The 13,566-nt window shown below is 35.6% G+C and overlaps 1 protein-coding gene across 3 annotated transcripts in view; it reads left to right on the top strand.

The window, feature by feature from the left end:
• LOC111053818 (gastric triacylglycerol lipase) overlaps window positions 1-13,566 on the top strand; it is a 292,286-nt gene that overhangs the window by 65,265 nt on the left and 213,455 nt on the right. For all 3 annotated transcript variants that reach the window (XM_039425920.1, XM_039425919.1, XM_039425921.1), the window contains exon 6: window positions 4,261-4,342. In XM_039425920.1, coding sequence (XP_039281854.1) covers window positions 4,261-4,342 — 82 coding nt within the window. The remainder of the gene's footprint in view (window positions 1-4,260; window positions 4,343-13,566) is intronic.

Raw genomic sequence — 13,566 nt, 5'->3', positions numbered from 1 at the left:
AAAGGGAACCAGGAAGTGTCGGGTCGATAGTCTTCGATCCACAAGGTCTGCAACCTCTATCATCCACTCGAATCGACGCCGCTGACACACCATTGAATAAACGGATAGCAGAGATCAACTTTGAAGGGGGAGAGGAGCAGCCTGCAGAACCCGCATCTCCAGAGGCCGAGTCACATCTGAGCAAACAAAGTCTATTTTCAGTCACAGAGCTAGATCCATTCGAAAAGAGTAATAATGGAACAAACTAGCAGTATGTTCAATATTATGTTACAAAACACAATGGATAACATGATGCAGGAGATTAAAAAAGAGAATGCAGCAATAAAAGAGGCAAATAAGCAAACAGTGGAACAGGGCATGAAAGAGACAGCAGGCGCTATACAATCAGTAGAATGGCGGTTAGATACTATTGAGAGTAAAGTAGAGAATCATAGGGAAGAATTGAAAGCAATGATAAATCTACAGAGGGAAAGTCAGGATAAAGTTACGGCAGGATTATCGGAAAGGTTGGATACGGTTACCTGTGAACTGAACGAAAGGATAGATAACTTAACCACACAAATCACTACACCTATTCAGGATTTAACAACTAACATTAAGGCCGATTGCCATCAAGAAATCAACAAACAAATTACCGTTGCCAATCAAAATTTAACAACTACAGTTAATAAGAATATTAACAGTATAAAAGATATACAAAATAAACAGATTAATATGTCCACAAAAATGAACCAACTGCAAGGTAGTATCAATCAAAACACAGAAACCTGTGAGGCTTTAAACGGAGCTCTACTAATTCAAAAATCCACTCTGACTCAATTAGATCAAGAAGTAAATGCTAATAAAATTACACATAATAGTCAATGGCAGATGGCACAGGAGAAAATAACAGCATTAGAAAATTATATCCAACAACAACCTCAAGGAATTCAAGCAGATAACATCAACTCACATAGTATATTGCAAGGACTGGGTAAATTTGATAATACTGATCGCCATTTGCAACCTCAACCATTCATTGATCAGATAAAATTAGTACAAACTCTTGCACCTACCTCTTGGAGCATGTGGCGTCTTTGTTTGACTAGTTTATTGATTGGCGAACCCCTGATGTTCTTTCGGAGTAGAGCCCATGAATTTACATCATTGGATGAGTTTGTAGCTGTCTGTTATTACACTCTATATGTAATTTATGTGAGAGAACAGACTGAACAAACTAACAACAATACTCGAAAGACCATATTATGAAGTGATTCAATCAACTAGTGAATTATGTATTATGGAATAGTATGTACTCATCTCTTTGTATAAAGGGCATGAGCCTGATAACTGATAAATTCTTTCTTTTTGAATCGAAATATTGAAGTAGGTAATGTCTATTTGTGTTTTAAAGTAATAAGTATTGATTTGAGTTTTATATAACCAAAAGTGGGTTGACTTTATGATATAACTGAAGTTGAGTTGATTTGTATTATCCTAGTTTATTTTTTTATTCTAACAGCGGTCAAAGTACGGTTCCATCAATGTACGAGTCAATCAATGTATGAGTCCATCAATGTTCGGGTTCATGAATGTCTCGTAAACGTGTGTCTTTAAGCCACTGAGATGCCTCTGAATCGATGGCAGTCCTAGAACCTCGGGGTATGCTGTCTCCTGTCCATCTGGACATGTAGAGCTCAATCACCGAGCCTAGATTCAAATTAAAGAAACAGCTTCCAGGTAACAGCCTTTTTTCAAATTAAACAAACGTCCTAGGAACTCTGAATGTGACAGAATGGGTTATAGTGACTATAGACTTTCAAAAAGGGGAGGGGTGTAAAACGTGAACCAGTTAAAACGTGCTGAATTAGACTTCTTTTGTTAAATCGTAACTTTGATTTGGGAATTAATAGATTACAAATTTTTATTTCGTTTGCATAGTAGATTTTCGGTTGTATCTTTACATTGAGATGTGAGGCCATATTTTCTCAGTAAGGACCCAGCTGGGAGTTTCAGTTTTCTTTGAATTTATATTTTATAATCTACTAAACTACTAGAAGTTGATTAAGTATATGAAATGTTGAAAGGTCCCTTATTGATAAATTAATGTTTTAAAATAATTTTGGTCTTGAAGTTGTAGAGGATCGAATAGAAGCTTCAAGGACCCTAGCTTTTCTAAATTTGTTTTGATATCACATATTTTTGAATAGTCTTCCTATGTAGAATTCCGTGATGTGATACTTGAGGAATATTTGTCTTTGCAGCTTTCATGATATAACAATACAGAATAGATATTATTGGGCATTATTAATATTTGATAATGTTTTGAAAGTTTCCAAGTGTGTTCTAAATGTTCTAAGAATTTTATGGATTCTATGTTGATCTCTCTTTTAAAAGATGTATTGTTATTTATGATTAACTTCTGAGAAATATCTATGATATCTTCCAATTCTTCTTTCTGAAATTAGAGTCCTTAAAGCTTCTCATGATTCAATCTAAAACGTTTTCAATGTAAAGCAGACAGAGTAGGATTCTATTGAATTAGCTATATTGGATATAACTTTCTAAATTTAGTGATTGTATTACGGTTTTTATGATGTAACTTCATTTTGTTTCATTAACTGTTGAATTGAACTGTAAGAGGTGACAATATATTTGATATCTTCTCTCTATTTAGTTGTCTCTCTTTTCATTTCTGGATTCACATTCTCTAGCACTAGGTATGATTATCAGGCATCCCTTTTATTAGGTTATATTGTGTGTGCTTCTAAATTCTAAATTCCAAATTAACTTTCCAAATTCATAGCACGGCACACAACCCTGTTGAAATCTTCTGCAATTTACTCCTGAACAAAGTCAGCTCTAAAGAATTCATTGAATCCCTCACTCCAACTCCCAACCTCACACCCCAAGAGTTCAAATCCATCAAAGACCTTTGCCAAAGCTGACAAAAGCTCAACTGGAGTCTTATTGAACACCACAGATTACATCAATAAAGCCAACTGGCAACTCACCAACCCCGAACAGTATCAACTTCTGCCACCTGACCCTACTCCACAAATCCAAAAGAAAGTCTCCAAATTTATGATGCAATACTGGCCATCTGAAGGCCTCTCAGACTCAGATATCAATATCCTTTCGCCAGACTCTCCCAACACACCACACTTCTATCTTCTTCCAAAAATTCATAAAGAAAGCAATCCTGGTCGTCCCATTGTTTTAAGCATAAATAGCCCAACTGAACGAATCTCTGTCCTTGTTGATTTCCACCTCTAACCCATTGTTGCCTCCCTACCCACTTATATCAGAGACCCCTTCCACTTCATAGATATCCTAAGAAACACAACCCTCCCAACTGACCAACAAATTCTCCTTGTTACCATCGATGTAGCCTCCCTCTATACTTCCATCCCCCATTCTAAAGGCTTAGAATCCTTTGTGAATCTCCTTCCCTCACGACCCACACCCTTCACCCCTTCAACCACATTCATAGTGAACCTTGCCAAACTGGTGCTCACAAGCAATGCCTTTAGGTTTGGAGATGAATATTATCTTCAAACCCAGGGTACAGCCATGGGCACCAGGATGGCACCATCCTATGCAAACCTATTCATGGGCCTCCTTGAACAGGATTCCCTTTTCAAACAAACCCTATCCCCCCTGATACAGACCTACCCTATCCAAAACCTATCCCCTCCGTTTCATTGACGACATATTCCTCATATTGCCTCATGGACATGATACCCTCTCCCACTTCCTCAATCAACTCAACTCCAACTACTCTGTCTCCTTCACCTAGAATATTCCAGATCTATAGTGCGGGTGAAGCTTTATGATTGAACATTAGCTGTTGACCAATTAAGGTGTAGCTCTAATGTCATTGCCCGAGGCTAAACACACACGTATTTTAGTTTATCCAAATTTGGCCATGAGGAATGTTGGATAAGAATCAATTAAGAGAAAACTAGTAACTAACAAAACCTAATGGATAATAAGAATCGGAATGTATTCCCATTTCATAGTCCAATATGAATTTGAAAGCCTCTTATTCAGTTACCGTATAATAGGTACCTATTATGTTATACTGTATGTTTGTGCTGTACTACCCACTGTACTACTGTACTTAGCTATCAGCTCATGTAAGCCTACTGTTTGCTGTTGTTAGTTATTTTGCTGTCTCCAATGATGATTTATCTATGTATAATGGTAATATTTGTGATGATTTTGTGACTATTATGCATGAATATCAAGTGAATAAATTTGATTTGATTATGTTTGCAGGAGCTGAGAGAGAAATTTCTTAAAATTGTACCAGTTGGAACATCATGGAAAGCAGTAATGCACTATTCAACATTGGCAACAAGTGAGCATATAATATCCTTTTCTGAATCAGAATTATAGTTCTCTTTGAATTTTACGAGGGCAGTATTACAAGCTTCTGACCCAACCATAAAAAGATTGATGGGTTTTACACTTATATAATATACCTAATGGCTTCAATACTGTGCCATGCTATGAATTTAGAAAGTTAATTTGGAATTTAGAACTTAGAAGCACACACAATATAACTCAATAAAAGGGATGCTTGATACCTAGTGCTGGAGAACGGGAAACCAGAAATGACAAGAGAGACAACGAAATAAAGAGAAGATATCAACTATATTGTCACCTCTCAAAGTTAAATTCAACAATTAATAGAACAAAATGAAGTTACATCACGAAAACCAAAAATAAAATTACTAAATTCAGAAGTTATCTCTGATATAGATAATTCGGTAATAGCCTACTCTGTCTGCTTTCCATTGAAAACGTTTTAGATTGAATAATTAGAAGCTTAAAGGACTCTAATTTTAGTAAGTGAATTGATAGTTATCATGAATATTGCTCAGAAGTTAATCATAAATAACAATAGATATTTTAAGAAAAGATCCACATAAAATTCAGAAAACCCTTAGCACATCTAGAACACACTTGGAAACTTTTAAAACACTATAAAAATACTATCAAATGTTAATCATATCCATTCTGTACCTTTATAATTATTATAAAAACAGCAAAGACAAAATATTCCTAAAAGATCACATCACAGGATTCTACCTTGGATAACTGAACAAAAAAAAAATGTGTGATTTCAAAACAAATTTAGAAAAGGTTAGGGTCCTAGAAACTTCATTTGATCCTTTACAACTTTAAGATGAAAATTATTTTAAAACATAAATTTATCAATAAGGGCTTCAAACATTTCATATACTAATTCAACATTCAGTAGTTTAGTAGATTATAAAATATAAATTTAAAGAAAACTGAAATTCCCAGCTGGATCCCTACAGAGAAAATATGACCTCACATTTCAATGTAAAGATACAACCGGAAATCTATTACTCAAACCAAATTAATGAAATTAGTAATCTATCTATTCCCAATTACGATTCAACACAAAAGGACTCTGATTCAGCACATATGAATTGATTGAAAAAAAAGGTTTATGTTTAATTGATTAAAAAAAAGTTCACATTTGATACCCCTCCCTTTCTGAAAGTCTATAGTTACTAAAACCCATTCTGTCACATCCGGAGTTCCTGGGATGTTTGTTTAATTAGGAAAAAGTTGTTAACTCAAAACTGTTCCTTCAATTTGAATCTAGGCTGGGTGATCAAGCTCTACACTTCCAGATGGACAGAAGACAGCATACCCCAAGCTTCTAGGACTGCCATCGATTCAGAGGCGTCTCAGCGGCTTAAAGACACACGTTCATGAACCCGTAAATTCATGGACTCATACATTGATGGACCCATACTTTGACCGCTGTTAGAATGAAAAATAAACTGGGATTATACAAATTAACTCAACTTCAGTGATATCATGAAGTCAACCTACTTCAGGTTATATAAAACTCGAATCAATACTTATTACTTTAAAACACAAATAGACATTACCCACTTCAATATCTTGATTTGATAGAAAAGAATTTATTTGTAATCAGGATCATGCCCTTTATACAAAGAGATGAGTACATAGTATTCCATAATAGGCCTACATAATTCACAAGTTGATTGAACAACTTTTCATAACAAGGTCTTTCGAGTATTGTTGTTAGCTTGTTCAGTCAGTTTTCTTACATAAATTACATATATAGTGTAATTTGAAAAAAATAATAATTTTTTTTTTCTTAAGATTACGTCCTAAAGACTCCAGTCATGGAGTATAAGACAAGTCATGTTATTACATAATAATTCTAACACTAAGTAGTTCAACCTAGTTTAGGTTTGAAAGGAATTCTTGTACACTATAAAAAGCTCTATCAACTAAATATTTTTTAATTTGTTTTTTGAAAATCTTCAAATCATCATTACTTTTCAAGATTTGAGGTAGCTTGTTATAAAATTTCCTACCAATATAATCTGGTTTTTGTTCAAATAACCTACTATTGTGACCCATTATATGATAATCTGCTCTGTTTCGCGTATTATACTCATGAACATCTGAATTCTGGATCACACCACTCGTTTTCACATGCATTACAACTTCATATACATACAAAGATGGCACAGTTAATAGACCAAGCTTTTTAAATAAAGGCCTACAAGAGTCTAACCTATTCACTTTCTCTATACATCTGAGTGCCTTCTTCTGAATCTTAAACACCCTGTCCATATTTTGTTGAGATGAATTACCCCATACTAAAATAGCATACCTGAGATAGTATCTGAACATCTGAATTCTGGATCACACCACTCGTTTTCACATGCATTACAACTTCATATACATACAAAGATGGCACAGTTAATAGACCAAGCTTTTTAAATAAAGGCCTACAAGAGTCTAACCTATTCACTTTCTCTATACATCTGAGTGCCTTCTTCTGAATCTTAAACACCCTGTCCATATTTTGTTGAGATGAATTACCCCATACTAAAATAGCATACCATGAGATAGTATAAGTCCATGGTAAGCAGTTAACAGTAGTTTTTTATCATTCAGCCTAGCAAGCTGCCGCAGGACAAATACCCCAGATGATATCTTATTACATAGGGTATCCTCTCAATGTAAGGATGCCATGTTAATTTCCTGTCCAATAAAATTCCCAAGAATGCTACTTTCTCTTCTTGGTCTAATTCATTTTCCTCTACAAACACATTTATTTCTCTATCCTCTACTGAATTATATTTACTTTTGAATTGTAGGAATTGACATTTCTTACTATTTATTGTTAATTGCCTTTGCTTCAAGAATTGGACAATTGACTGTACTCCAGTAAAAGCATTTATTTCTAGACTATCTAATAAATAATTGTTAAAGATAAGCGATGTGTCATCAGCAAACAACAGAGCTCTGTGATCTTTTAACTCTTTTGGTAATTGGTTCACATACAACAGAAACAGTAAGGGACCCAGAATTGAGCCTTGAGGTACTCCAGCCTGGACCTCCAGTTTTTGAGATTTAATTTTTACTATTTCATTCCCATCCACCTTGGTAAGCTCAACACACTGGTTTCTACCTATGAGATATGATTCAAACCATTTTAGTTCTATACCATTCACACCTACAGTTTTTAGCATTTCCAATAATATTCTATGATTCACACAATCAAAAGCTTTGGATAAATCAAGAAATATTGCGGCTGCCTTCTCACCTGAATCTATTATATCTATTAGTCTTTCAACAAGGGATACTATTGCAGTAGATTTCCCTTTCTGGAACCCATGCTGTTCATCACATATGAAATTAATTTCTTCCAGGTGCATCAATAGCCTATTTAAAACTACTCTTTCAAAAATTTCACCTATTACATTTAGAATACTAATGGGTCTATAATTTTCAACTCTTTCAGAATCACCGCTCTTGAAAATTGGCAAAATTTTTCCTTGTTTCAGATCATCAGGGAAAATACCCTGCTCTAGTGAAGTATTAAGGAGATGCAATAAAGGGTCCAGTAATTCATTTTCACATTCTTTTAAAATTTTGCTTGAGACCCCATCCAATCCTACTGTTTTTTTGTTATTCAAATTTTTTATTATTCTTGACAACTCATCTCTTGATAATGGATGAAATTTGAATACCATTTCGATTGGCTCAGCATTTAATGTAGTTGTATTACAAGTATTAGTGTTCAGTGACTTTTGAAGATTATATGCAACCTGTTGATAATACTTACCATATTGAAAAAGTTACAAATGTCTATACTATCATCCATATAATTTCCATGTTCATCGATTATCCTAGGGACATTAGTAACTGTATCTTTTTGAGCTGCTCTCCCATTTCTATTAATTACCTCCCAAACAGCAGAGTTAAAATTGGTTCTAGTTGTTAATATTTCAGCTGTTTTCTTACACTTAGCTTTCCACACTTCTTTTGCATAGTTTTTCTTTAGACATTTGTATTTGACTTCACTCGGAACATCCCTCACTAATTTAAATTCCTCATAAGCTTCCCTAACAATATTTCTTTGAGTAAGAATATCTTCAGTTATCCATTCATCTACTTTGTTCAATTTACTTTTTACTTTGACTTTTTTTATTGGACAGCATACACTAATGTGAAATCTTAGAGTATCAATGAATTGTTTATATTTGTAATTTAGGTTACAACTGTTATAAACACTACTCCAATTTTCTTGAAGCAGTTCCTGCTTCAAACAATTTATATTTCCTAGCTCATATTGCTGAATTTCTTTCACAAAAGTTTTTTTTCTGCTTGGATTCTGGCCCTGCAACTTAACATCTAAAATTTGATAGTTATGATCTGATAGATCTGAGCTACCTAACCTGACATTACAACCTTCTATATCTGTGAGGATATTATCAATAATTGTCTGTGAAGTTCGAGTTACTCTTGTATATTCGTGGACCTTAATTTCTAAATTATTCATATTAATAATATCTCTAATATCCTCTGTCATTTTATCCTGCCTGGCAAAATCGGTATTGAAATCTCCCACTACTATAACATTTGTGAAACGAGCGGTTGTAATTTCCAAAAGTGTATGGAGCAGCTCACAAAATTTCTGCCAGTCTCCATTTGGTGACCTATAGATACCTAACACTGCTACCTCAAATCGATCATCAATTTTTAACCTTAGTCCCGTCACCTCTAAATCCATCTCAACAGAAAATCTCTTAACAAAATCCAGTTCATAAGTTTGGGTATGTTTAGCATTGCTAGTGAATATACATACACCACCACTTCTATGAGCTATTCTACAAAATTCTGATCTCAGTGAATAGCCTGGAATCCTAACTTGATTCATTTCCTTTATTTTTAAGCCATGCTCTGTGAAAATAACAATGTCAGGATCCTCCTGTTTAAGAAATACTTCTAATCTGTCAATTTTGTTGCGAAGGTACTGAAACTGTTACATGATAAGGAAACACCCTAAAGAATCAAGGAAGCTTTTCATTAGAATCAGCAAAACAAATAAAATCTATATCACAAAAATACTGTCATTTAAATTTAGGTTAATAGCTTCCTCTTCAAAAATAATTAAAAATCTCAATTCCTTCTAATAGGTACTCTAAATTTCTACAAAACATATAACGTTCATTTTCTTCCAACATTTATCATTTTGAATATACACATACCACCTTCCATTACACAAGAGAATCAAAAGGACTATCCTCAATTTTTATACTTTAATTACATTACAATAAATACTTTGATGAAAGCTTTCATCGATAATAATTTCCTTAATTATTATATTATAAATCTATGACATACCTTTAGTAGCGGTTATAGGAGGAAAATCTCCATTGTGAGGTGACAATTTTTGATACTCTCTCTCTCTTCTTTACTTTTGAAAAAACTTCTAGAATGCAAGCAAACTAAACATGCTACTACAACAGAGGGTTGCAGAGCACATAAAAGGGAAGACTAAAGCCGGCCGGAAGCCATAATAAATATCAAATCACCACATAAGTTCAAGCAAAGTCTATTGAGAGACTACATCTTCAGTTCTGTTAGCAGCAATGGTCAGATGCTGAATGAATGCACTACACTTCTGTCGTCTTGCCATGGACAGCTGTAAACGGCCTCACTAGATGGGAACCTAATCAACATTAACTGTGATTGGCAGTTACTATTTTCTAGAAAAATTTCCGCCAATAGAAAGGAATGGTACAACAATAACTTAAGATACATTCTCCCACCAAGTGACAGCTATTTTCCAAATTCCTAACCTAATAAGACATGATTGATAATCAATCGGACACAAATTCCTTACCTTATAAGGTCATGAACCAGCACTGATGCTCCAGGAAAATCGTTGACTTTCTTAGTACTATAACTTCTACACACACTAACAAAGTCGACACAACACAACACAGAAAAGCAAGGCAGTGAAATGAAATGTTGATGTCCTCATCATTCACAATTGGAACAATGAACATTGTTACAATACAGTTTTAAATGAATATAAACATGATATAAACTGGAATAATAATTATTAAACTGTACATGATAGGAAAAAATTATGAAATTCAGGAATCCCATCGAGATAATATTGTTTCATATCTGAATAAATTGGCGAAGCATTGAACATATCAATTCATTCATTTATTTATTTATTTATTCTCTGAGTAGATTTTTGCCCACACCTTCTTCTATCAGAATTCCCAGTGTCGCTCTGGGCCGGCTAGACTCAGTCGGCATCTGGGGTGGGCCGCTGCAGTGGACGGGAGGCTTGGTGGGGTGACCGTCAACCACCCTCGTACGAGTCGGGGATTGGAACAGGGTCTTGAGTACCTTGGAGAAATGCTTCCCTCTTCTAGGTAAGAGGGGCCGTGCTTTCGCACTGCATAACAAGGTTGGGCATGGAGTGAGAGGAACAGGAACGATCTGGTGTCTGCCGTGAGGGGGGTCTCTGGTATGGAAGGAATGTTCCCGATTGCCACTAGATGTCCTCCTGCTATTAGGATCCGAAATAGCAGGGTTTAAGAGCCTCGGAACTGGTTGCTGTAGTTGGTCACCGGGTCCTTAACCTTGGGCACCGGCTATTCCCTGCAACTGGGATCGTATCTTGAGGTCGATAAAGGTCTTCCCAAGCCTTTCTCGAGGTCTTCTTGCTTTTCTTGTTGGAAACAGCAAGGTAGAAGGTCCCTTACACTCAGCGTCACTGTTGGTCATTGGGTCCCTAACCTCAGGCACCGGCTATTTCCTGCAACTAGGATCGTGTCTCAGGGTTGAGGAAGGCCTTCCCAAGCCTTTCTCGAGCTCCTCTTGAGTAGTCTGTGAGTACAGATTTAAAATACTTTTTCACGACTTTTCCTCTCCTCACCCCTCCTCATGCACTCATCCTATGTACCTCCCATCTCCCCCGCTCTTGCAGCACCTTCCCCGCCCCTCCCCTGCTCCTTAAAAGGAGAAGAACCTCTCTCTCTCTCTCTCACTCTCTCTCTCACTTTCTCTCTCTCTCTCTCTCTCTCTCTCTCTGTCTCCCTCTCTCTCTCTGTCATGCTCTATTTCAGAAGAAGAAGAAGGAGAGGGAGAAGAAGATGATAACAATGATGCCCTCTCTCTCTCTCTCTCACTCCCTCTCTCTTTCTCTAGTCATGCTCCATTTAATTTATAGATAGTCACGGTCTATTTAAATTAGTCTACTACTGACAGATTAAGGTGAAACGACCTTGGAAGTAGAAGATGGAGAAGGGGAAGAATGAGAAATTCAATGACTCTAGTGCTGACAGATTGAAGTGAATCGAGTTTGGATGTAGAAGAATGGAGAAGAAGAAGAAGAATGAGAAATTCAATGGCTCTACTGCTGACAGATTAAAGTGAATCGAGTTTGGAATGTGAAGAAGGAGAATGAGAAATTCAATGACTCTAGTGCTGACAGATTAAAGTTAATCGAGTTTGGATATAGAAGAATGGGGAAGAAGAAGAATGAGAAATTCAATGACTCTCCTGCTGACAGATTAAAGTGAATCGAATTTGGAAGGTGAACAATGGAGAAGAAGAAGAATGAGAAATTCAATGACTCTCCTACTGATAGATCAAAGTGAATCGATTTTGGAAGGTGATGAAGGAGAATGAGAAAAAAGAGAGAAAGGTTACTATCAGCTTTAACTGAAACATCTTTGTCTAACACCTAGATTTAAGTGGAACGAAAATCTCATCTTACTAACAGATTTAACTGAAACATCTTACTCCTAACTATGAGATTTTTAACGTGAAGAAGAAGAATAAGAAATTCATTGACTCTACTGCTGACAGATCAAAGTGAATCGAGTTTGGAAGTGAAGAAGGAGAATGAGAAAAACGAGAGAAAGGTTACTATCAGCTTTAACTGAAACATCTTTGTCTAACTGACAGATTTAAATGAAACAATAATCACATTCAAAAAAATTTATCATGTATAATAGCTATCTTAGAGAAGTAGAGGAATGAAGAAGAAGAGGAAGGAGTAGTCGCTTTCAAAGAGAGGAAGAAGTAGAGGAATGGTGAAGAAGAAGAAGAGGAAGAAGTACTCGCTTTCAAAGAGAGGGAGAAGTGGTGGAAAGGAGAAGTGTGTCTACCTGCAAATTCAAGTGAAATGATATGATAGCTTCCTTCCAAAGAGAGGAAGAGAATAAGAACAGAGAAGAAGAAGAAGGAGAGGAGGAAGTAGTCACTTTCAAAGAGGGGGAGAAGTAGAGGAACAAAGAAGAAGAAGAGGAAAAAGTAGAAATGAAGAGTGTGTCCAACTGCCAGATTTAAGTGGAACGATAATCATATTCCATCATGTACAATAGCTTTCAAAGAGAAGGAGAAGAAGTTATGCACGCAATAAGCAGTTTATGCTACGCTAAAATGATTCTCCAAGTGCACTATCTCCATGGGGGAATGAATCTTCCAGTGACCGATTTTTTCTCAAGGAAATAACAGAACTGAGGCATGTGTCTAACTGACAGTTTCAACTAAATCGTCCTTCCTCTCTATGACTTGTCATTGCAGCAATGCTAAGTAAAAATCTTAAAACAATCCAAGTAATACTGACAGAAAAGAGTGATTTTAAAATTTCAGTCTAAGCTATAGCGAGCGTCGAGACATTCTTCTCAAGTCTACCCTCTCATTTTTCACTTCTTTCTCACTGCACTATTTGCATGGGGGAATTAATCTCCCAGTGACAGATTTTTTCTCAAGGAAATAACAGAACTGAGGCATGTGTCTAACTGACAGATTTAACTGAATCGTCCTTCCTCTCTATGACTTGTCATTGCAGCAATGGTAAGTGAAAATCTTAAAACAATCCAAGTAATACTGACAGAGAAGACTGATTCTGAAATCTCACTCTATGCAAACAGTCAACCTTGGAAGCCTCGAGTCATTCTTATGAACTCTACCCTCTCATTCTAAGTCTCTTTCTCACTTCTCTTAATGGAAGAGATTCAATTCATCTTGTTTTATTTAAATTGATCTATATGTACATTATTTTTGGTAAAGTTTTTAAAGGATCAGTCATAAGAAAAAACCATGAAGCTGCACAGCTACTAATTTATACAATTTTCTGCACCACCAAAATTGAGAAACTGGAGCATCAGAGTTAAAGCAAAATTAGACGCAGTAAAGTTTAACATACTACTTGATTGTAGAATATAACATTAAAAACATACC

The sequence above is a fragment of the Nilaparvata lugens genome, chromosome 4 (genome assembly GCF_014356525.2).
Source record: "Nilaparvata lugens isolate BPH chromosome 4, ASM1435652v1, whole genome shotgun sequence".
Classification (NCBI taxonomy): domain Eukaryota; kingdom Metazoa; phylum Arthropoda; class Insecta; order Hemiptera; family Delphacidae; genus Nilaparvata; species Nilaparvata lugens.
This window is presented reverse-complemented; position numbering and strand designations above follow the sequence as displayed.